This window comes from Meleagris gallopavo, chromosome 1 (assembly GCF_000146605.3).
Source record: "Meleagris gallopavo isolate NT-WF06-2002-E0010 breed Aviagen turkey brand Nicholas breeding stock chromosome 1, Turkey_5.1, whole genome shotgun sequence".
In the NCBI taxonomy this organism is placed as follows: domain Eukaryota; kingdom Metazoa; phylum Chordata; class Aves; order Galliformes; family Phasianidae; genus Meleagris; species Meleagris gallopavo.
The window spans coordinates 22,112,132-22,137,692 of record NC_015011.2 but is presented as its reverse complement, the minus strand read 5'-3'; the positions used below and the strand labels follow the sequence as shown (position 1 = coordinate 22,137,692).

General features: G+C 36.9%; 1 protein-coding gene across 1 annotated transcript in view; it reads left to right on the top strand.

Annotated features, from left to right (window-relative positions):
* The window catches only part of PTPRZ1 (protein tyrosine phosphatase receptor type Z1), a 142,858-nt gene that overhangs the window by 92,153 nt on the left and 25,144 nt on the right, over positions 1 to 25,561 (top strand). The window contains 7 exon segments of the mRNA XM_031552126.1: positions 2,355 to 2,539; positions 3,290 to 3,416; positions 9,759 to 9,802; positions 12,616 to 15,262; positions 15,265 to 15,960; positions 15,963 to 16,178; positions 19,828 to 19,972. Of these exon segments, the coding sequence (XP_031407986.1) occupies positions 2,355 to 2,539; positions 3,290 to 3,416; positions 9,759 to 9,802; positions 12,616 to 15,262; positions 15,265 to 15,960; positions 15,963 to 16,178; positions 19,828 to 19,972 (4,060 nt within the window).

The following is a 25,561-nucleotide window of genomic DNA, read 5'->3' as shown; positions in this document are numbered from 1 at the left end:
AAATCTAAATAAATAAGAAATTATGGTATACATAGTTCTCAGAACTAAGAAGGGATTCGTTTTTGATGGTCTAATGATTTCCTTGTGCCCTCTGGTGGATATGAACTGGGAGAACAAGCTTTAGGAATGGAATGAGATGTATACAACTTCATTTTTTTTTTATTTTATTTTTAGTTTTGTCTGCTTATCTCAATTAGGAGCGTTCAGCGTAATGAATAAAATGATATGCCCAATAAGTAGTGCAGTAGATTCAGAGCCTGGTAAGCTGTACAATTCAACTGAATTACACAGATCAACACTTCCTCTTATTAACACACACAAAAATCGCACATCTTCCACTGAATGACTCAAACCAGAGTTTGCAGAACTTCGCACCTGCGTACAGACTGGCAGAGATTTCTGTTTCAAAATACTGAGTACTGAGTGCCCTCTAGTGTTCGACTGGTAAATTGCAAAGTTAATGGAATATCTTCAAATTGTGATATTGTCGGCCAAAGAACATTGTAGTATCATGACGTTTGCTTCCTTGTGGGAATTCCAAAGAATCTACAACTCTTGCTTTCTTAATTAGCTGGATAATTTTCCTTGCTCCTTACTAGATACTCACAGTTTGTTTTAAACATGTTCTTAGATTCGAGAAAAGTTTTCTGCTTTATTATAAATAGGGAATGACCATTTAATTAATCATGCAAAAGTCCAGTTAAAACTTTGCAATATCCAAATGGAGACATTTTCATGCGTAATATTTAATTAAATGATATTTTTCATATATTCTCATCAGTAATTTTGACTTGCCTAATAGACAAGATATAGCAATAGACATAAGGTAATAAATGAAAAAAATAGATTGAATAATATTCTTTTCAGTACATATAAAAGCAAATAGAAAAAGAAATTCAGTATGGGTATGCCCAAATATAGCAAATGCCCAAAAACCAGGACAGAGGCAGAAATCTAATCTCAGTATTTCAGTCACAGTCCTTAGCATCTGCAGTTTCTTTCAAACACAAGAGGAGGGATTCATAACAGTAAATGTTAGGGACCCGTGGCTTTTATTCCAGTATACCAGCTCATATCTGGCTGCTGTGATTTCCAGTTGGGAACCAAAAATTAGAGAAGTCTTTTGACATTCATCAGTTCCATGTCTGACACCAACAGAGATAATGAAAGCAAGGAAGGAAAATGATCTCAGCCTGAAATCAGAGCAGCCATTCAGCTGTACATTGTTTTGATTTATATTTTCCTGTATCTGTCAGTCATTTTTCGGTGACCTTCAGATAAATATTTTGCATTTTCTGCTGGTGCAATTTGTTCACAGAGATTAATCTACCTTGACCTTGTATATTGCTTTCAAGCTACACACAGGTACCTGCGTGATTTAAATAACAAATGACAAAGTCTCAGCACATTTCTGGCACACTGGTAATCAGTACATCTCTATATATCTAGAGATGTATCAGAAGATTCAGCTTATTTGAATAAGATGAAAAATGTAGTACTGGGGGAAAACTGGAAGACATGCAAAAATAGCTGCCTGGCCAGAGTTTGTCTGGAGTGTGAGGTCCAGGCTTACCAAGAAGGTGTGCGTGAGTAGGCTTGGAACAGCAACAAGCTGGGATATCCAGGGCAATGCTTAGAACATGATGATAGGAGCAGGCTGGCAATGTCTGGAAAGCATTCTCATTTTCTCAAGCTCAAAGTGCCTCATACCTCCTCTTCTCCACCTCTTTCAACTTCCCTCTTGGAAGCCAATTCTACCTAAGCGAAATGAAGGCAAAGGAGGTTCTGTTGGAAGGTGGTGTGAAAGGGCAAGAGATGAGGAGTAGACTCAGATCTGTTGTTCTACACTGCATCCACAGACTCTTTTGGTGCCTCTTACTAGACTTCTTCAGTAGCTGTTTAGATGGTGAAATGTAGTCAAATGAAATAGCTACTATCTAATCTTATACATTCTTATTCCTCCGTATTTGTCTTTTGTCTCTTCTATTAAAAGATTCAGAATTCAAGTATGATACATTTATCTTCAATCTTCAAAAAGAATCTGTTACATATTCCAATCTGTTGTAGCTGTTGGGAGAGTGTGCAGCTCTTCTAAAGCTGCTAGGAACTGAACATAAATCTTTCTCAAAATACAATATTAAAAAGAGGGGGAAAGAGGTCTCAAATTAACTTGCTTTTGCTTAACTAGTATCAGGACTCTTTTGATAGTGCATGCCATCTCAGATATTTTAATAGAAAACTGAAAATGAGGCCCATTAAAGACATTAAATAATTTTGATGGGAAGTGGATCAAGACCTCTAGAGTAATTTCTACCATTTAATAAATATCATGTTCTTTATTGTCCTTCTTTCAGTTTGCAGCTCAGAACCTGAAAATGTCCAATCTGATCCAAAGAATTATACCAGTCTTCTGGTTACCTGGGAAAGACCTCGGGTTGTGTATGATACCATGATTGAGAAGTTTGCTGTCTTTTATCAACAGTTGGATGGAGAAGACCAGACTAAGCATGAGTTTCTGACAGATGGGTATCAGGACTTGGTAACTGTGAACTCTTCAAGTTTCATTCAGAGTGGTGATGACAAAGCAGCCATTAATTAGTCTAAGGGTTTAGGTAGCTGGGAGCTAATTTAATAAAGAAATCCTTATTTGGCTGCAGCTCACAAAAGCTGTGCTTCTCTCTTTGACTCTGAAGCTACAGAGACAATCAAAAATAGAAAAAAAAGAAAAGCCTCTTTTGGCCACAGGCAGAGAAATTTTTTGGAGTTCCGTTCTGATTTGCCTGTAGTTTTCCCAAAAGTATATGACCATGTCAAGCTCATTGCTCCTGAGCCGTAAGCCCCTTAGTCAATTAATAGTGATCTGTACTTCATTGCTCGCTGGTCTGCAAAGAATTACCTACGCTAGCAGCTAATTAGATTCAGTACAATCATACTGCTATAAGTATTAAGTTACTGATTTACTGCTTTATGGTATTTCACTAATGTGATCTGTTCTCGTTAGCCTCTTCAAATATTCATAAGCTTATCAGTGGTAATGTTATTTAAAATGATTATCTGAACTAGTATTCATCTTTAAACAGGTGTGCACTTTGCATTTAAAAGTTCACCATTTTTTAAAGTTGCCTGAGAAGTATTTTTTGACAGTAAAATGTGAAGAGTGTATGTTAGAGTCATAAGACAGAAGGACCTTCGTGATTCATATGAAAAATGTGTTATGAAAAAATCTTAACGTTTCCGAGTATTTGATACGTATTTGCAAGTAAATGATTAAACATGGTTTTTCTTTTAGGGAGCTATTCTAAATAATCTGCTGCCCAATACAAGTTATGTTCTTCAGATAGTTGCTGTTTGCTCTAACGGTCTGCACGGAAAATACAGTGACCAAGTCATTGTTGACATGCCTTTAGAGGACCAAGGTAAGTGTTCTTCTGAGCTGAGCAGTCACTTTTAACCGAAAACCTTTATTTAGAGAAGTAGTTTATTTGCAAACCAGTAAAATGTGCGACTGTCCAAATATGCTAAAATGAAATTTCAAAATCCCTGCAGTTAACCTTCAGCTTGTTCTTTGCTACTGATATTTTATCATGATGTAATTCTCCATTCCTTGTAAACATTACCCACAAAAGTTTGCATGTTAATGTTTTTAACTAAAAATATTTTGAAGAGCACCTACCTCATTTCAAATCTCACAAGTGTACCCTTTAGGAATATAACATAGGGAAATAAAGCCGTGTTTGGTATTATTTCCCTATGGTTCAAGCATCCTCATGACTCCCCAAATTAATCACCTACATTACCAAAGTGTTAAGGAAACAAGAGATGCAAACCCGATGTATGACTTACAGACCTGTATCAATTTGTTTTCAAATTGGATTACTTATGTTTACTTGGAGTTTGATTTCAAAGCACTTGCGGTGATGGAATTCCCTTGCTTCTTAATGTTGCCTCGCAAAAAAATCAAAAGGCCTAACAACCAAATCTCACTGATTGCACAGCCAGATTCACCTCTTCCGCCTGCTGGTAAATACAAAATAATGTGACACTGTAGCATGGAGCTTGACATTGTCCTTAATAATTCCTTACGCTCTGTGGAAGTTTTAGCATAAAACCCTGTTCTTATCAAAGTGAAAGCTGTGTATTGAATTAGGAACCCTGTAGTTAATCGTAGGAACAAATCACAACCTTTCTGATCGTGCAGCAAAACTATTTTTTCTTTTTCTTTTTTTTTTTTAAATCTGGGGACTCAGGTTGTAGTTGTTTATATGTGGATTGTGTATGTTCAATTTCACATGTGGTTAAATCAGTTTAGCTACAGCAGGGTCCTTAGCAGTACTGTGGTATACTTGGGAAACAGGTTAGTTTCTCATTTCAAGGGAACCACATTCCTTTGTAGCAAGAAGGAAGATGGTTCTTGATGATCTTTCCTGCACCGGTTGAGAATTAGTAGTGCTCAAAGGCATAAAATAGCATATAATCTGAAGGAGGGGGAGGCAGATTCACAAATAGTACATATGATCTTTCTGTAAACATTTTCTGTGCCTCTCAAACACATATTTTTGCAGTCTTATGCTAATAATTACGAGAATTTCCGTATTTAGTTTTTCCAAGTCCACAACAAAGTTCTGACATTTCACTTTTCTGTTTGTCTTTTATCTCTCTCTTAGCCCCTATATCTCTCCATTTCCTTTCCAAAATTTGCTTGCTTTGTGTTTGAAAATTTTTCTGAGGTGAGATTTCATTCACACATCTCCACATCCATGGAATGAAAAATAAACAGCTCAGTGTTGCTATTATTAAACAAGAGCAAAGCCAACAAATGCAGTTAGCACAGCATTGCTATCACAGCTTCTGACGCTCAGAAAATAGCAAAAAAAATAAAATAATTTGTTGAAAAAAAAACCAAAAACCAAGAATGTTAAATGCCACTACTGCTGCATCCCTACTGTCAGATCTGGTTGCATACCACCCTGCTATGTGCCGTGACTTCCATAAGAAGGAAAGGTGAACACAGGGGCAGGCAGGGAATGGAGCACAGCCCAGCACAGCACAGCACACCTGGCCTACAGGCAGAGTTCCAGGACCAAACCTAGGGAGAGGCTGCTGTGTGTCTGGTGGCTTGCAGCAAGCGCTGCAGCTCTGCTGTGCTTCTGCTGAGGGCAGCAGTGGGTTTGCATTCACGTCAGGAGAAGAAAAGACAAAATATAATGCAGGGATAACAAGGAGAAATAATAATGTACGGATGTACCTGTCTGCAGTGTGAGAACGTTAAGGTAACTGTGGCAATGGTATTTTTGTGCTTTCTTCCAATTAAGCATTTAAGTACATCTCCTTAATGTGGCAATGAAACAAATTAACTTCTGTAAGTATATTCTGATCCCAGGTTTTCTTTTTTCAAAAAACAAGGTGAAGAGGAGAGTTAAGCATATTGCATATCAAAATATGTAAACTATATCAAATTATGTAAACTCTGAACGCCTTTTTTTTTTTCAAATTTAAGGCAGCTCTGAAAATCTGTAGTGTTTTAGAGTCTGCTTGAGGTTTGTCAAGAGCTTCAAAATGGAGAGAGATTATTTCAGGTCAAATGAATTCTTTCAAGGATATTTCAGTTTTTAACAAAAAGGAGAGGTTTAACATTAAAAATGAATTATCTCTGTGTTTTAGAAAAGCTGTTTCTTTGTGATGCTTCCTATCTGACACTGACAGAAAGTTGTTAAAGTGCTTTGTGTTTAGTTTGATACTGTCGCAGTAGTATATCTGAAAGTGTTTGATGAAGAAAGCTCAGGAAAGATCCTTCCATATAATTAGTGTGATTGATGGGAGTGTATATTGCTCTAGAAATACATTTTATAAGTACTGTCTTAGCTCTGGATATAATTTCAATATTTTTTTTTTTAAGGCAAAAAACTTCCATTCCTTTCTAATATTGTTTCTTTACATACTTATTTTTACTAATTATTTACATCTGAATTAACCACTGCAAATTTTGCAAATATTTTCATATTTAATATTGCAAATATGAAACAACAGAGATATGAAAATATAAATATCTAATGAGAAAGATTTGTTCAGAACTACTTGATGATTACAACTATAACATCAAATTGGTTTTGTGATCTGCTTTATAGATCTTGAGGCAAAAGGGGATTTCTTGGAGCTCCTGCTTGTGAATTTATGAAAGAAAAGTTATCTTCACCATGAAGACGTGAAATAAAATTGACTCACATAAAACATAAACTAAAAGTTTCGTATTCAAGACTTACTCTGAGTAAGCCAGTTTAATTAAGATGAAATTCACTGCAGTCACCTCCAGACTAATTAATCTTCATGTTAAAAATTAAAATGGGACATGAGAGCCCTTTTTCTGGGAAGAATTGAGCCCTTGGAGTGGTCACTCTTAAAGAGGGAATTTTCAGTACCCTATGCAACAAAAATCTGCTGTTCAGAAAACTCAGGACCATTGTCTTAGCCTTTTTTATTTGAGATGATAGAAGGGGAAGGCGTTTCTCATGCTTTGTCCCCACCCTGTGTGGTCCTCAACCAGGGTGTAAACCTCCAGGCCATAACTTCTGTCCCCATGCTGATTTCTGAAATCATTCTGGTTTGTGGAAGCCTCAGGATCTCAGATATGACACCACACAGGTGATCATATTTGAGACTTCTGCTTTTGGATTTTTTTACCTGAATTGTTCAGAGCAGCAGCATTTCAGCTTGTGGTGCAATGTGCATGCACGTGATTTTTTTCCAATTAGTTTCCAATTAGTGACAGTTGGTGAGTGCTCTCCCTGACACAGCTACCCAACATCCACTGAAAATGGAGTGTATCAGTAGATAGTGTGTTAGTTGACTTTGATGAAAGCCCAGCTTTCATTTACCAGTTTTTCATTCGGTATTAGAACTGGATTTTCATTATCTGAATGTGGTTTGACCCTCTACACAATGTCTGTAGAGTTCTGAAAGTTCTGTAGTAGTTTTGTTGTTGTGTCATGAATATCAGTGATACTTACATGCTTTTACTGACACAGGGCATGAAAATAAGAATATATCTCTCTTCTCACCTTCCTGTGTAGAGACACTGGTTAGTTTTGGGATATGGCTCTCAAATGCAGATCATAATGTCAGTGATGATTTGTGAGGCTCTAACTATGCTATTTTGTTGTAACTTGTCTTTGTGAGTAATTTTTGTTCTAAAAAAGCACTAAGCATATCACATATGTTTCACTTAGCGGATGCTTTTTTCTAATTTTATTTTTAATTAATTTTTATTTTTAATTTTACAATATAAATGTAGACACCTGAAAACTGATTCAAAATAAAGAAACAGGCTTGGCTTTTTTTCTTTCGGTGACATTTATTATATAAGACAGTAGAGAATTGAAAAGAATTTATGAGGTGCCTGTTATTCTTACAGCTGCAGATCAGATTGCTTTAAAAGATTTTTTTAAAGATTTGCTTTGAATTTAAATGTAGGGAATTTCCCTTTTTGTCTTTGTTTTGTCCTTTCTTCGTCTGTCTTTAAAATGCACTATTATGTGAAAAGATAACTTCAAAACTTTCTAACTAATGGTTTAACTATTTAAAATGTAAGATCTAGAATAAGCAATATGTGGTTCCAGAAGAAATAAACAAGCTTGTTTATCAACCTACATCAATGGGTTGTTTTTTGGTGGGTGGTTCTTCTGATAAGTAAGTGGCTGTTAGCACATTTGTATAAAATGCTGTCAAATAAAAATCACAGCAACGGAGTTAACAGAACTTCTATAAGTGTGTGTCTCTAAGGCTTTTGACAAATACGTTTTTGTAACCAACCCAAATTAAACTGTCTTGGTAAAATGGCTGACTATTTAGTTTTGTTTATTTATCTGTAACTGTATGTGTGTGTGTGTGTGTGTGTATAAATACCTCTCCATTAGAAGCAAGAGTGAGAAACTTGAGTTTCTTGCTGCTGGAATGAGGGGGCATGTAGCTTATTGTATAATATAGCACAATCAACAAGTTTTGTTTTCTCATGAAGTCTGATTAAAGCTCAACTCAAGACTAGCGACTATAGAATGAATAGATAGCATTTTTCTGCATTATTTTTCTTTACAGAGAAGTTTTTTGAGTGCGTAATATATGGTATGGGTCTAAATTAACGTCTTATGATGTTTGATTTCTGTCATTGAGAAGCCAGGGAATATCATTATCTCCTCCTCCACCCCTTCCTCCCCTCCCCTCCTCTCCCCTCCCTGTCCCGGAGCCTCCTAGGCTTCCAGGAGTCAGAGGTAAGATCATTTTTCTCTATCTCATTAATAAAAGATTATTTCATTACCAATTACCAAGTGCTTGGTAATTTATAAAACTTAGTTAAAAAAGAACAATTTATGAAACTTTTTCTGCAGGTTCAGTCAAAATGTTTTTGCATACTAGAATCTTTAGAAAAAACTGAGCATGTTAGTATGATAAATTTTACCTAATTGTATGTTGCATATAATACATGTGTCAAAGTTTTGGAAACATAGATGTGGACAGACCTTACAGAATACAAATTAAGACTCTGCCTGACTTTGCAGAAATGAGAAGTGAGGAAATGACCTCTTTATACTAATGTATGGAGACAGCTACATTTGGGAATCATTGAAGAGATGCAGGCATGCAGTTCTACAGGAAGTTATTGTCAGAATCACTTCCCAGGATACGAGACTGGCATTTTCACAGTGTAGATCAACTTCAGAATACATGCTGGCACTGGTAAATAGGCAGGGCTTGACAGCATTGCTTAGGGCAAAGCCTTAGGAAGATCCAGAAAGGGAATGTGCTTTTCTTTGGCTGAAGAGAGCAGTGAAATGAATTAGTAGTGTGGAAGGGTGTAAGATTTCATCATTTGAGGCCATGCCAGTTCCTACCAGAGATTTGAAGGTTTCTCACGATCTGCTTTGAAGCCTGTCTTGCTGGTCGCTATCACAACCACAATACTCTGTTATTCAAAAAGACAGTGAGAAAGAAGATGATAGACTATCTCTAAATTTTAGAGAGAAAGATTTTTACATGAGTTCTTGCTTCTGCTACAGTTGCTATTTATTTATTAAAAAAATGAGGAAAACCTTACAAGTTTTAGTAGAGTATTCAATATCTTCTTATTATCCCCAGCTTTGTGGGATGTGATAGAACTAGGTTCTGGTCCGTTCACTGAAGCAAGTGGAGAGCAAGGTTGAAGAAGGCCTTAAGCACTGGCTGTTAGAATGAGTGGGTCTCTTTGGCCTGCACTGATAGAAGTGGATGCCAGCCTACTGCATGCTGCCTGTGATGGCATGACTTGCACTAGCACCTAACTTTAAGCATGGGTGCACAAATGAGGGATTTTCTATATGAAAATTATAGAACAGATCATTTTACAAGAGTATGTTTGAAACTTTCAGAGTAAAACTCTGTGATTCCCTGACTTACTGTTTACTGTTTCCTCTGCATTAAACTTCTCGTAGAAGACAGTATTCTCATAAACTTAGATGTGGTTCTGTAGTGCAGATCCAACATGTGATGGAGTATCAAATTAGCACCAGTCAGAACTGTTGCAGCAGAAAGTCTCCTGTCTAGATGAGTACTGCTATCCTTAAAGCTAGCGCTCTCTCCAGTTAGTTGGCCACTTCTCCAAACAGAATCCTATAAAATATTTTAGACTGAGTCACAATAAATGTATTAATTAATCAACTGAGTCCTTGCAGAATTAATAATTCTGTGAATTTAAAATGTTCGGTGATATGGTTTGTATTTTTGTTTTATAGAGACTGACCTCATTCCTGAACTGAATGAAACTGAAGATTATGAGGTATAGCATTAATTTATTTTTGAAAGAGTATTTCAAAGTGATACACAGATTTCAACAAAATAAAACTGATATTCTGTAAGAATTTACAGGTCTGTGTCACCAACTGAATGTATTGTCAGCATTTATACATACATGCATATGTATGCACGTACAACCTTAATTTTCAGCTCTATTTCTCCCTAGGTAACTCTAGAGATACCTTCCTACCTACACAGTTATCTGGAGCTCGAGATACATGGAGAATTGAGGGAAATTACAGTATATGCTGAAATATTTTTGGAAATAGCACATCAAATTACACTTATGTCTGAGTGAATTCAATAACAAAACTATGAATTTAGGAGAATCAGAGTGATTATGTAGTATTAAGTTTTTTAGAATTATTTAAAGAGAAATCTGTCTTGCTCTTGCATATAGCAGGTAAATCTTACTGTGTGATAAACTAAAGTATGGGAGGAAGGCATTTGTCCTTTAAAATAAGATTTGTGTGTGTCTGCTGTTGACTGAGGTTAACAGCTACCATTTCAAATCATGGAATTCCAAAATTTTGGATGCTCAGTTACCCTTGCATTTGAATTCAAGTTAGAGATTAAAGCTTACAATATAATCCTATTTCACAATATTTGGGATGTTTTTTATGATCTCTTCTACAGAATTTAAATTTTATTTCTATATCTGCTAACTTGATTTCTCACATCCCAGCAAGAAGAGAGATGAAAATATCACAGTGAAACATAACTCAGATCAATACAGATTTTACAACATGGATGTTTCCTTCAGTAAGATCTACACTGATATCAAGTAATGCCTCAGAAAAAAATTATCATTTCAGTCTCTGACCACAGTATTTTCACTGTGTGGCATGTCCTTGTTAGTTAAATGAAGATATAGCTTGTTCTTAACTTTCTGTTTACCCTCCCTTCTGTTTGTGAAGGCTGACTAGCCAATAATATAGTTATTTCTCTATTTTCATGTAAATTACATATTCAGGTTATTATATTGCCTCTGTTAGGACAGTAGCTGAGTACTAGTGCACGTCAACTTAGTCAATAACTTTACTTGAACCAAGATAATTTAAAAGTGCAGGATTGCCCTTCAGAAGATAGGTTTTCACAAACGAGGGGTTGTTCAGTCCTACCTTGGTTTGAGGAAACACAGTCTAGATGCATTTGTCCCTATATTTTAGGAATGTACCCCCTGAATTGAAATCCATATGTGAAAGTTATGTCTGAGGTCCCCTGTACAGTGAGTGCAGTAGATATTCCTGAAAGAAAGGGACTTCTGTGTGAAGCACAGCTGTGTCTGGTGATTAAGGCCTTCACTCTGGTAGGATTGGATAAATGTTAAAGATTATTATTAAATGTGTATCCTACTTAATAATTTGTTCAGTCACACTTTGTTTTGGGCACCCTCCTTCCAAGACTGTTGACTTTGCATTCATCTCTCTACAGTGCCTTACTCATGTCAGTGCAGGAGGTCATCAATTCAGCCTAAACTGCAGTAGAAACTAGTATTACCACTACTACTAGCACATCATCAAGCTGTGTCTTCAAAAGAAAAACAGTTTAAACAGTATTTGGAGAGGACCATTTTGCATGATCTGATAGTGATATGTCTTTAAATAAAAGAGGGAACATTTAGTATAGTTAATAGGAATAAATAAGGTGATGAGGCGTGGGAACAGGTTGACCAGAGAAGCTATGGATGCCCCATCCCTGGAGGCATTCATGAGCAGGTTGAATGGGGCTCTGGGCAGACTGATCTGGTGAGTGGCAACCCTGCCCTCAGACAAGGGCTTGGAACTAGATAATCTTCAAGGTCCTTTCCAACTCAAGCCATTCTATGATTCAGTTTCCATTTTGAGAGAGGCTTTGTCCTGCTGGTAGCTATTAGACATATGTGTGCCTATAAAATCAAGTCTCTTTAGCAGCTGAGGGTACTCCTCAATCTAGTTTGCAGTCATGCCCCTGTGCAGAGCTATGCTGCAGTTGGCAGAGCTGGGCATGGCACAAAGCTGGTGGCACCTATGTACTTGGTCAAAATACCACCTCTCATGAGCAATTTCCATGATTCCACACTACTTTTCTGGATTTGGCTCAAGGAAAGTTGGGGATAGGGACATTGTGTTTAGACATACACAGAATTATTTTATTTATCAATTTATCTATCTATTTATCTATTTATTAGATCTGGCCTTAAAAGTCAAAACCCTAATTTAGACTTTTTACAAGTTAACATTTGTGTTCAGCAAAGGAAGGTCAGTAACAGGGACTTGGTGGTATCACTCACAACACTTTTGATACTGTTGTATGATGATCTTTTACACCCTGAACTCGTATCATCTAGGAAAAAAATGTTGATTCATCAAATTTAAACACAGGCCATATTCTGTTACTATAGCAGTTTAATCAATATCAGAATACTAGTGCAACTCTCCAAAATATTCTGATCGTAAAGTCATTTTTCTTTGACATGTACTGCAAATACAATTGCATTTTATTAGAAAGATGTAGACCTTTATGAATAATAAATACTGTGAGTAGATTTTCTCTCTCATACATTTAAGAAGCTATTGAGCACAGATTTTTGTTTGTTTGTTTGTCTTGCAAATAGGCAGGCAGTATTTTCAAGTGAAGGGAATACTTGTTCTTGTAACTAAGTATTTTGTCAACAGAATTCTCAAAGGTGTCCGTTGTTTTGTCCCTTTTGTTTTTATGAAGCCAGATAAATATGTTATTGCAGTTTTGGATTTCATTTGTGTGTGGTGTTTATAAACACTGTTAATTATCTTCGGCTGTGATATTTTTTCAAAGGATGAAGCTGATGAAAAAGAAACAGAGATGGATGAAGAAACTGCAGTGATTCCTAGCACTGACAGTGCAATAAAACAAATAAAGAGGAAAGATTTCCGAGTGACTACATCAAGCTACAGTCAAGATAACACGGGGACAAAACCTAGTGAAGCTAAAATAAATAGATATTTAACAAGAGAAGAATTGCCTGGTAAGGATGATGTTTTCAAAGCAGTTTATTATCCTACTTCTCCATCTGTCAGTGAAACTTCTGAAGAAGAAGATCCTTTTTTGGAATCCCAAACGATTACTGAAACTCCTCCTCAATTCATTGACTCCACCAAAGGCATAGAAGAAGAATACATATACCTGTCTTCAGGCACTGAACCAACCAGGATGACCACTACAGGCCATAGTGGTGAAGATTTCTTATTGTCGCCTTTTAAACCTGACCAGGAATCTGATGACTTTTGGAGTTCAGTTCTCACCACTTCTTCAGCACATCTAGTTACAGAGGAGACCTCCCAAGAAGACATCCTTCCTTCAGGAAGCCCAGATATAAGCACGCATGATGTCCTTTACCAAGGCTCTGTTAAATATGTTTCAGAAGGTGCAGCACCCCCAAGCTCTGATGAGCCTCCAAAGCATACATCTTCCACTGATGGAAATGTGTGGTTTCGTAATGCTACAGAGCTGACAACTCATTCTGTTGGTACATCAGATGGCAGTCATTTGTCTCAGACCAGTTACTCTGAGGCTTACAAAGAGGGATTAAAGCCAGCTACAGTGCCCTATTCCGACAGCCCAATGGTTTCACAGGACACGTCAGATGCGGATTTAGAATTGCCACATTATTCTACCTTTGCTTTCTCCTCTGCTGAATTATCACCTCACTCTCTCTCTTCAAGCTCTGGAGAATATGGTTCTGCTTCTGCTGCCAGTGAGGTACTCTCTCAGACAACTCAACCAATCTATAATGGTGAGATACCTCTTCAACCTTCCTACAGTAGTGAAGTGTTTCCTCTAGTCACCCCTTTATTGTTTGACTCTCAGATGCTCGACACTACCCCTGCTACATCAGATAGTGATGTGACCTTGCATGCTACACCTGTATTTCCCAGTGTTGATGTGTCATTTGAACCCACCCTGTCTTCCTATGATGATGTACCTTTGCTTACATTTTCCTCTGCTTCCTCCAGTAGTAAAATGTTTCACCGTCTGTACACAGTTTCTCAAATGTTTCCACAAAGCGCTACTCCAGCTGTTGCAAGTGATAAGGTGTCCCTGCATGCTTCTTTGACGTTGGCAGAGGGTGATACATTAATACAGCCAAGCCTTGCTCAATATGCTGATGTGGTGTCACATCAGACCACTCACGCTGCTTCAGAGACACTGATATTTGGTCATAATAGAACTCACATATTTTCTGAAGTCGAACCATCCAGCAGTGATTTAAATGTGCATGTACTATCTACAATGTCTGAACATCCTTATGCTTTGTCTAGTAATGTGGGCTCCCTCCAAAGCTTTACTGTTTCTTATGACTCTGCAGAATTTGTGCATGGTTCTGTTGACGTATTTCATCAGGATCCTTTATTTAGCAGCTATAACAATGTACTGGTCCATAAACCTTCCTCTGTAACATCACAAGCTGATACTTGGCTGCAGCCTACACGCTCTCTATCTAGTGATATGGATTGGTCTGAAGCATACTCTGGTAGTGAGTCCCTTTTGCCTGACACAGACACTTTGACCATAAGTAATGCTTCTTCCTCTGATTCTGTAGATGAAATTACATATGAATCATCTGGTTTTAGTGATGTTAATAAGGTGCTTCAAAAAGGCGGTGTTGTATATGGAGATGAGAAAGAACTGCAAATTTCTTCTTCTTTAAGTGAAATGGCTTCCAGTGCTGAAAGTAAAGTGATACCTGAACTTTCTACATCTGTTTCTAATAATGATGTAATTAAGCAGACCACGTCTCTGCAAGAAAGCCTACTTCCTGTTTCTAGCACAAAGGGAATCCTTCCAGTCTCTCTTGCTTTTCCCACTACTAAGGTATTTGATTACGATATTAGTAAACTTACAGAAAATCGCCTTTCCGTTCAGCCTTTGCATGTTACATCTCCAGCCTCTGATGACACTTTGCTTAGACCCATGCTTAGTGCAATCTCAGAACAAGCTGTCTCTGCCCCTGCTTATAGTAAAACGTTATCCTCGACTCAGCCGTACCTTTATGAGGCCTCAGCTACATTAAATAATGACGCATTACTGCAGTCCTCCTTCCAGTCTTCTGGCGATGGCACTCTGCTTAACACAGCTGCAGTTGTGCCGAGTGATCCAATATTGGCTGAAAGCTCCAGGGTTTATAAAGATAGTTCTGCATTTGACCAAATATTGCATCAAATGGCACCAGGTTCTGCTACAAATGAAACTATACTGCCTTCTGCATCTCTGCCTTCCATTGCTGATATGTTGTCAAACACTTTTAGTAAGCCCACAGCGTCACTTCAAGGTTTACCTGTTTCTTATGCAAGTGAGGAGTATGTTTCATCCAGCTTGTTTAACAGTGAAGATGTTCAGCAGGTTATGCCTTCATTGTACAGTAGCGATGTTTCGTTCCAGCTGACCAGTTTAGAAAATGCAAATACCTTTCCCCCCAAGCAGCAGATGCAGTAACAACTCCCTTCCTAACAGCTGATGCATTACCTCATGTAGCTACTCCTCCAGACAGCCATACCTCTGCAAGTGTTTTTGAACGAAGTGAGACTGCCAGTGTCTCTTCAAGTTCTCCATTTGGTTTTGATCCTGTGCAAATGCCAGCAGTGGTTTCTGATTCTGACGTGTCCATTCATCACACCCTTCCTTTACCAAGTGCACATATTTCTGTCACAGCTGTTCCTCCCAAAAATGAGAGCCCTGTAACTTTGAGTAGGTTACTGGTTCCTTCTAGAGAATCCTCTGGGTTGTCTCCCAGTGTCATGTCCAGTACCGATTTGTGGCCTGCTGTAGTTGAGGATGACTACGATGAGTATGACGATGGCTTCCCCATAAGTAACTGTATCTCATGCTCTTCCCATAGAGAAAATGAGGATATGGTAGTAGAGGAGCAAAATGCAGAGGTAAACAATAACAACCTAATTATAAGCTCACATTCTGGGAAACCTGAAGAAGAAGAGAGAATTTCGACTGCTGCATCAGACAGGCAGATAAACTATGCCACGGACAGACATAATTATACATCTGTACCATCTCTGACAGCAAGTGTGATACCTGAGAAGCACAGCGACCCGACATTTTTGGAGAACCATATTCAAACTGCTAGTGTCCCATTGCAAAACACATCAGAGTCTAAGTCTTGGGCTGTTTTACAAGTGATGAAGAAAGTGGTTCTGGCCAAGGTACCTCAGATAGCCTTAATGATAATGAAACGTCAACAGATTTCAGTTTTCCTGACCTTAATGAGAGAGACACTGAAGGGGCAGTTGAAGCAGGTAACTCAGAATTAACTCCTGGATCATCACAGTCATCAGCTTCATCTGTATCTAGCGATCACTCATCAGTATTCAACACCTCTGAGGCAGGTTAGTTATGGATAAGTCTAATGCATACCATGAAAAGCTGTGAGGGGGTTCTTTTGTGCTGTAGAGAATGAGGTTTATATGTATATAACAGAAGGAGAAGAGGGCCAGTGGGGGTGATTAAGGAGGCCCTGGGGAGCAGGGGTACATTCGGAGCAGGTTGCCTTGTGAGTGTCTCTTCTGTCTACTTCAAACTGCACCTGAAACTCTTCAGTAGGAAGATTTGTGCTCTGCTGTTGGATAGATGTGTACCATCAGCTGAAGTTGGGGGGTACGCAGTCTAAGACCAGAATTTGTTTCAAATGTTAATGGTTTAATTTGAGTTTTAAAGGTATAAGAGAGATGTAAGTTCTTTGTACAAAGACGTTACCAGAGGAAACTATACTAGTGCAAACATACCTCTGAGATTCTGTTTTATAATTATGGCAGCACATTTCCTCCTTATGTTTTATTTTGTATTTTCTAAGGTGTATTGAGCAAGGAAGAAGATGCTTCAGCTTGATTCTGATTCATCTTAATTTGCATAAACATTCATCTTCATTCTTATTGTTTATGCCATCTTCAAATTTCAGTAAGATGCAGAGTTTTTTTATGCTAGTTTTGCTTATTTGTAGTATATCTGAGCTGGGTTCTCCTTGTTCATATATATATATATATATTTTTTTTCCTAATTATTCCTCTTAAAGTCAGTGAGAGATTTTGTGAACTGTGATTCCAAAGATGAGGTCAGAAGGCAAAACTGCACCTTGCATAGATAAGAACCAGATAAATATTTATATTGCCTTTATATTTAAAAATGTGTTGTGGAAACTTATATTCAGACAAGAAATTTGAATTTCTTCATGTTAGCATACTGGAAACCGAAAAGTAAAATCAGAAAAAATAACTGTGGCTTGGGAAAAAAACTGACAAGTTGAATTTGTATTTTAAAAAGTAAATGGAAATTAAACAGTCACAGCATCTGTAGAGGGCAGTATCATCCAACTAAATCTGATTTGAATGGAGTCTGTAGACAGCACGTGAAATTTTAGGCTGAATCCTATGAATACAGAGCAAAATGAAATGAAGTTGTATTGCTTGTGAGCAACAGAATGCTAATATGAAAAGGTGCCAAATCAACACTATGTAATAGGAGCTGATAGAATGTGAAAAATGGAAAACAAAACAAAACAAAAAAAAGAAAATGTATTGAAATAAAGTAGAAATCATGCCAAAATTGTTATTAGTCCTAACAAATTAGGCACTCTAAAACTGAAACAAAAAGTGAGTTAGTTCAGTTGGTTAGTGGTTACCTCGTGGTTTAAACTGCAAAACATATTTCTTGAAAAATCAGAAAAAAAGAAAAGGAATATTTCAAAACTCATATGACTTATGTAAATGAATGTTGCCATTAAAGATTTATAGTTTACATAACTGTCATTTTAGTTATCAATGAGCTTGAACTGTTACTTCAGAAAAGTACTTCAAAAAGATTATACGTGTCTAGAGTAGCACTACAACAAACAAATTTTATCTTCTAAATATTATTGAAATATATTATGTAGTATCACTTCATGTGCATTATTTTTTCCAATAAATTATGCCAAATACTGTTATTTAAAAACTGGAAAGTAAATGCGAGCATGTCTAACATGGTCTCCGGTAAATCGAAAATATCCTTGCTTAACTCAAATACAAAGTAACAAAAGAAAAAGAAAAAAAAAACACTAAGAAGTTATATATTACTGTGAATTCATCAAAAATTAATGAAATGTCTTTTTACTTTGACTATTCCAGAAAAAAAAATGTCATTTAAACTTTACCCACTCTTTATTATAGTTGTCGATGCATATTCATGCCTGTTCTGAATGAGTCTGAATGAGGACTTTCTCCTTAAGACCTCTATGGCTACCTAAACCTTTCAACTTCAGTTGAAAAACCATAAAAGAAATCAATATAAACAATAATGGAAATGATCTAAGCATGCCAATTGTTAGAGAGTAGGAAATCTTTTGTAGGTGAGACTCCCTGTTCCGCTGCCATCATCGGAGCGATGGCCAAGCAGGCAAGAAGCTCCATTACAGGGTTCTTCATAGGAGAATAGGACTCGGTCATGCAGTGTGAAGGAGCCCTGTTACCACAAAGATAAGTTTGGGTCTTACCCTGTGAATTACTCCAGAGTTAAACGAGCAAATGTGTATACCTCAAAGGGATCGTATTCTGATCTCTCATATAGATATATAGTTTCCTCTTGAATCAGTATTGATCTTAGTCTACTTGCCAGAAGCTTGGGGACAAATTTTCAGAAGCCTTTCTTTTTCCTGCAATCACCTTGCACACGGAGATACAGGATTGAAAAAGCAGTGACTGATTTGGGTGTTTGAGCACTCTGAACTAAAACCAAGAAGATATCTGCAAGATCAGGACCTAGACATCTCTTTCTAGAAAGCCCAAAAACTAAAAAAAATGAAAGCAGATACATGCCTGGAAGCCTATGCTATGTGATCATGTCTGTTTTTTTATATTGTATTTAGGTCCTATGCTATTTTGTCAATATTTTTTCAGATCCAGCAATATTCCCTCCTCCCTTTTGTCTGAAAACTGTCATGTAGAATTGGTCTTGAAACCCCACTGGAGTACAGCTGATTTCTAGACAGTAATATCCTGTCCCATACAGAGCATTAATTGTATTAAGACAATTCACAAGAGCAGAAGACGTAGTTATCTTAGAAAATCTAGGGATTAATTCTAAAAAGTGTGGAAGTGATTATTTCTGTATTTTGACTCACATAATGGTCACAGATCACAGTCAGCTGCATAGATTTAAAAGAATCAGTTGTTTTCTGTCAAAGTCTATGTTTTCAAGTGTTTTCTTTCAGAGGGATGAAAGTCAAGTCTGCAGGATTGGTCTCTTCCACCATTATATATGCTTCTTTTAATGAGCTTATAAAATATATTAGTTTAATCTTCATACAGATTCCTGTGCCCAAATATTTTCATCACCCAGTATTACAAGGCTGACAGTTATGTGAAATCTAGATAATACCTAAATAACAATTTGATTCCCAGTAAAGATGGAGGTAGGAAATTTAATTCTGGCTCCATAATAGTTGAAGGAGGGAGTGCTGCAATTGAATTTAAAGGAAACTAGATTTTCTACAAGGCAAGTTACCAAATGGACAGCATATTAAACTACAGAAGGCTTAGGTGCAATAAAGTAACCATACTGAGATTTTCTGTTGTAAAAAAAATTAAAAAATACACAATTATTAGTCAAGGAGAAGTGATTTGCATTATGTGAGTGACAGTTCAGCATCAGTGTGCTTTACACATTCCAGTATTATAAATTCAGATCCCTTAAATCATTTGACTTTCAGCTAATAAACAGATGAAAATAAAAAACTTTCTTCTCCTATATTTTAACAACAATCTGCTATTCTTACAAAGAAGTTTCCACTGCTGGAAGGCTGAATCACAAAAGCTTGAATACTTTGCTTTACCCTCTGTCTGCTTATTTTCTGTAAGCTGGTTTGCAAATGTATACATTTTCTGCAGTGCATAGTGAAAAAGAGAGGTAAGTGGTATTAAGTAGGCTCATTATAAGACACCTTCACTCATGCTGTGTGTTTGTCAGTATTTAAACATGAACTGTTTCAATTTTCTCTGACTGCAGAGGCAAGTAATAGTAGCCATGAGTCTCGTATCGGTCTAGCTGAGAGTCTGGAATCAGAGAAGAAGACAGTTATACCACTTGTGGTCGTATCCGCCCTGACTTTTATCTGTCTAGTGATTCTTGTGGGTATTCTCATATACTGGAGGTAAGTTGTTGCTTTGTTGGTTTTTTGTTTTGTTTTTTTTTTTCCAGTGCTAAAGAACACTGATTTGAAAAATGTGATTGACATTATTGAGCTGCTTTATAGGAGAGAGTCTGGATCTTATCTCTCCCTGTCTCTTTGTTTTGCTCCCAGAGCTGCAATGGTGTAAAGCAATAGGCTGGTTTCTTTCCAGAATGCTCAACTGCAATTAATTTTGGTTGCAGTGCTGAAACATGACAAGTACCTTATGTCCATACTGAGAGAATTTAGTAAAAATTACTTTTGTTTACTAATGCTAGAAGCCAAGTGAATTAACAGAACACTGGGAAGAACAGGAGGGAGAAATAAAATAAATAGCATGGAATGGGTTTGTTTCCTATTTTCCCAATCATGTAACTATTAAAAAAAAAAAAAAAAGTTCTTATCAATTAGAGACAAGAATCTATGATCATCAACAGGACCATATAAATAAGCAGTTCATAAAGGACTGTAGGAATGGACTGTAGCTGACGTGAAATGTGAGATAGAAATCAGGTTTTCTGTCAATATTTTAAGATCACTTCCTGTGTAGATCTCATGTTCAGTGACTAAAAATTGTTCTGCTTTGCGATCCTGCGTGTCTTAGAATGAAAGTTTTTGCCCTCCAGCCTTTGAAACATTCAACAGGTGGTGAAGCAGATGAGTTTTGTGCATGCATGCATGCTCAGGTTCCCTCATGGGCATGTTTTCTGTGACTTGATAAAAAAATAAGAAAAAAAGTCAGGCTAAAGAGAGGTAGTAGACAAGAGTTATGAAGACACAACCACTGAGGGCAAAAGACTGAGCCTATTCTATGAAATAAGGTGGTCCAGGGACTCTTCTACAGTCTTGAGGCATGGCACAGATTGCTTCTGCCAAAGGCTCTTCCCTCAGAGGACATAAACAAGGCGGGTGCATTCAGATCCCCTGCTAGGGACAGTTTCTGAATCTAACCCCAAACTGTGGCAGGCGTTGTATGCAATAACATGAGTTGTCCTAAGCTGTGAGCCTACCAGGAATCCTGTTAGCAATGGGGCAGTGTTCAAGTCTTCATGTTTTCTTCACTGGAAGCAGATGAAGCCATGGAGTCTTTCTAGGGACAAGGCTTCTTAGGCTCTCACAGACTTCCAAAATCTACACAGCCCTTACCTTCCTGAGAGTGAGAGTTCCCAAGGAGGAGACATAGTGGACTGAAAGAGATGAGTGTTAAGTTGCACATCATCCTGCCATAGAAACTCTTGCTCTTTTGTGATTGCAGGGGTCTGATCCCATCATAGTTTGTGTGCTGCTAATGCATAAACAAGCAGTAAGGAGCAGAGCATTGCTCCTGGAAAGCTTCTAGCGCCTGTTCCTTCTTTTTCTTTCATCTGTCCAATCTTGCTTAACCTGAAATTTATAACAGTGCCAAAGAACCAGGAAACAGGAACCAGATCCCAGGGTGCCTTTGTCAGCTCCCGACTACTGAAACCATTAGGCTGTGGTGTCAGAGTCTGGCTCACTGGCTTTGCTTCTCGATTCCTCGCTGGTTTGTATCAACCCAGGACAGAACATATCCCATCCCTCAGCAGATGAAGCTTAAGAAATTGAGTTCAGGCTTCCTTCATTCCAGGCAAGCATCCTTATAAGTCAGCCAGTCTTTGGCATGATAAAACACTTAAAAGCATTGAATTTGTAGAAAGATTTCTTCCGCTTTCCAAATAAGTGGTTAATTACTGGAAGAATTGCACACATTTCTTGATTTATATCTAGTTGGATAAATATATTCTCCATCACAGGACTTCTAGCTAACCACTTTCATATTGAGAGCCTTTTCCTATCTTTCATGTTACACAACATGAACATTCATACTCATCTTCCAAAGAGTTTCATCCTTGAGCCTAAATAGTCTTTCAAATCTCTTCTATTTTCCAAAGAACACTACACATTTTAAGACCCAGATTGTGTAATGCAGTTTTAGTAATCCTACACATGTTACAAGCTTGTTTTTGTCAAATAACATCATGTTCATTTTGTATTTTTTTCTGGGAATGAACAATTCTGTAACATAGGTCTTTCAAAATAAAACAAAAATCCCGTTAGCAGTAATATCTTCTTGAAGTTGAATTTAATCTTTTCTGTATTTCTTGTGTACTACTAAATAAAATATGAAGCTCTTTTTTTGCTAATCCTTGAGAAAATTTTCTTGGGCTTTATGATAACACCAGTAACATAGTTCTTATTTCAGCAAAATGAATCACAAGCTGTATGTATTGTAGGTAGGACTTTGTAGGCCTCTTTCAAAGATACCAAGACTCTCACCTTGTTTTAAAGCCTGTGAAACATCATGATGAACTTCATGATTTGAAAGTTCATGAAAAATGATGAACTTCATTGCTATATGGCTCTAAGTATTTCCATGGCTAAGTTTAGCTTATTTTGAAATAATTGTTGTAAGTTGACAGGTTTTCTTTTATAATGCGTATCTGCCTCTTTTTCTTTTATGTGAGCCAATTATTTTCACTCATTAAAGTTAATTAAAATATTAGATTTACAAGATGTTATTCTATATTCTTTTGGCAAGAGTATTCAAAAAAAATTGCATGGGTATATCCTAGGTGGGTATTTGATGGAAAAGTACCACCTCCTGATTTGAATATACAATAGCTGTAACCTTTTTAAAAAATATATTGTTTCAAAACCAAATAGCTACCAAAAGCCTCAAATTCCAGCTTTTCAAGGTTAAAAAAAAAAAGGGCAAAATTATTTTGTTCTTCACTCAAGTGCCTTGTATCAGAAAAATAATTCTCTACCATCTGTTGTTTGGGTTTAGTTGGTTTTTTGGTATAGGATTGGTTGTTTGTGAGTTTTTTACATGAAATTGTTAATCATCACTCAAGGAAATTCCCCAATCTCTTCACTATCTCGTTAGGCATAATTTCAATCTTTTTGTGATAAAAAACTAATTTCTCCCACAGGTTTAAAAACTTTTAATTATAATACTGTCTAAAGAATATATAATTTTCAGTAGGAGCGTGCACCGTTTTGAATTACTGTAGTCTTGTGCATCAAGCATTTATAATTTGATGCAAATACACTTTCCTTACATTTTTTTTGGAATGATTAAGATTACAGTGAAACAAATGAGGAGATTCTTTTGCCTATGTAATGGCTTTGCCTCCTTGACAGATTATTTTTACAGCTTTAGAGAGAATTTTCTATTCAAGCGTAGAATCTATCCATTCTTCCTGGTATCTGATTGAGTCCTTGTACACTATGCAACAGGGATATTTGAATCTCCATTCCCTGTTCTTCTCATTTCTGGGTAGCTTCATCATTCCCATTTTCTTGAATTAACTTTATGTATTTAGATGACTGAAATTGAAAGTTTCTCTGTACTGACATACTAGAAATTGTTTATGCATACGTGTAATCTTTTGGAATAGTTCTTTGAATTGGTCAATGCAAATGAACTTAGTGAAATGATTTATGGGAAGCAATGTAAAACAATTTGTGCAAATCAGTTTTTATAATGGTTAACATAAGAAGAGCTTGGCAAACAGTAAAATGGTAATAGTTGTCAGTGTGAACATTCAGTATTGTTTTTTGAACAAATATATATGAATCTCAGTAAGATACTAGCTCTGGTAATGTGAACAGCAAATTCCTAATGCAGTTCCAGTTAGATTTCTAGGTGCAGAGATACTGCATATCAGCTCCTAGAAGCTGCATGACAGCGATGCTTCAGAAATTGCCTACCTAGTAACAGGCAAATCCCTGAGCAATCATTTAAGTTTTAACTTTCCTCTGTCACCCTCTATCTCTGAAATGCAGAGATAGATTCAGAGAATGTTCATTTTCCTATCCATGATTTGAACTGGTATCTTGAATCCTGTGTTCATTTTATGGAAAAAGAGCTGAGAATCCTCTGTAAGAATAATTAAACTTGCACATGGAGAAACAAATTAAAAACAGATTTTAACTTGCTGTGTTCACATTCATTCAACCATGAAAGAGAACTGCTCAACTGCATAACAGGGAACCATAAATAAAAGAACTAATATAATTTTAAAATTAAAATTTCGACTGACAAGCATTTAAAAGACAAATTGGAATAATTAAAAATGGAATCACTGGATTCTCTAAAGTCTATTTAAATATGCTTTGGATCCATCAGATCTTCAAATGATGAAAACCATTTCAAAATAAGTTCTAGTAAGTATTTGAGAATAACCAATGGCAGATGCCCTGTGAGCACAGGAGACCCTAAAGAGATCCTTTGCAATCTGAGGCATAGCATTCTCCCAAGCAGTTCACACTGAAGTGTTCACTCAGATGTAGCATCCCTCACGTTATATCAAATTGCTGCTGCTTCCTGGGTTCCTGTACAGATAGAGATACTCTAATTAAATCAGTGCTTTTTCACTATCTGATATAAAAAGTGTGTGTTCAAAGAAGCACAGTGTCTAAATTACAAATTACAGTTTTAGGTTGAAGATCTAAATGCTTTGATGAAAGGTGTAAATTAAATAATCAGGTTAACATTGAGTGATGGGACCTTTGTCTGGAAGTTTGAAATAGTCATCACTTTTTACATTAAAAACAAGTGATAATTAACGAGTCATGGTTATTAACATTAGGTTTAGTCATAAAGGCTTTCACTGCTGATGCCAAAGCAGATGGAATGCCTATTTATGACTCTGATTACAGGTTAAGTCAACCGCTATGAATTTGTCTCCCAAATGTGCTAAGGGTTTAATTTATTTTCAGCCACAATTAACTTGCTAAAGATTGAAGATACAGTGGCTCAGTTAGGAATAGTGAATATATAGCATATTATGAAGACATTTTAATCGCTGCTTCTAATATGAAAACCATTACACTAATTAGATTCTTTTTAGTTCAGTCTTCACAGGCAAAGAGATGACAAATCTCTGCAGTGTTATTCTGTAATCTTTATGTATGATCACTGTTCATAAGCCACAGGCATTAGAGGGTGGACATTTTTTGTTCCTGTCCTTTGAAGTTGAGGTGGTTGGCACATTTGATTGGTTTTTAATAAATGCAGCACATCAGCATTCTCAGTGCATAGTAGATAGGACTAGACTTTCCAAAAGTGCTTAATGAAGTACTTTGATATTTACCTGTCTCTTGGTCATTTTGCACACATTTCTGAAACTAACTCCTTAGTGTTATGTTAGCACTGGGAGCCTTTCTCACGTCAGCAGCCACAAGCTGCATAATGCAAATGTTAGAGCCTCCTTAAAACATCTTGAGTATCACAGAATCATAGAATCATGAAACGGCTTGGATTGGAAGGGACTATAAAGACCATTAAGCACCAACTCCACTGCCAAGATCAAGATTGCCAACCATTAGATCAGGCTCTACAGGGCACCATCAAGCCTAGCCTTGAGCACCTCCAGGGATGGAGCATTGACAGCTTCTCTGAGCAGCTGTGCCAGGGCCTCACCATCATCTGAGTAAAAAATTTGTTCCTAACATCTGACCAAAATCTTCTCCCATTTAGTTTAAAACCATTCCCCCTTGTCCCATCACTATCTACCCATATAAAGTTGGTCTCCCTCCTGTTCATAA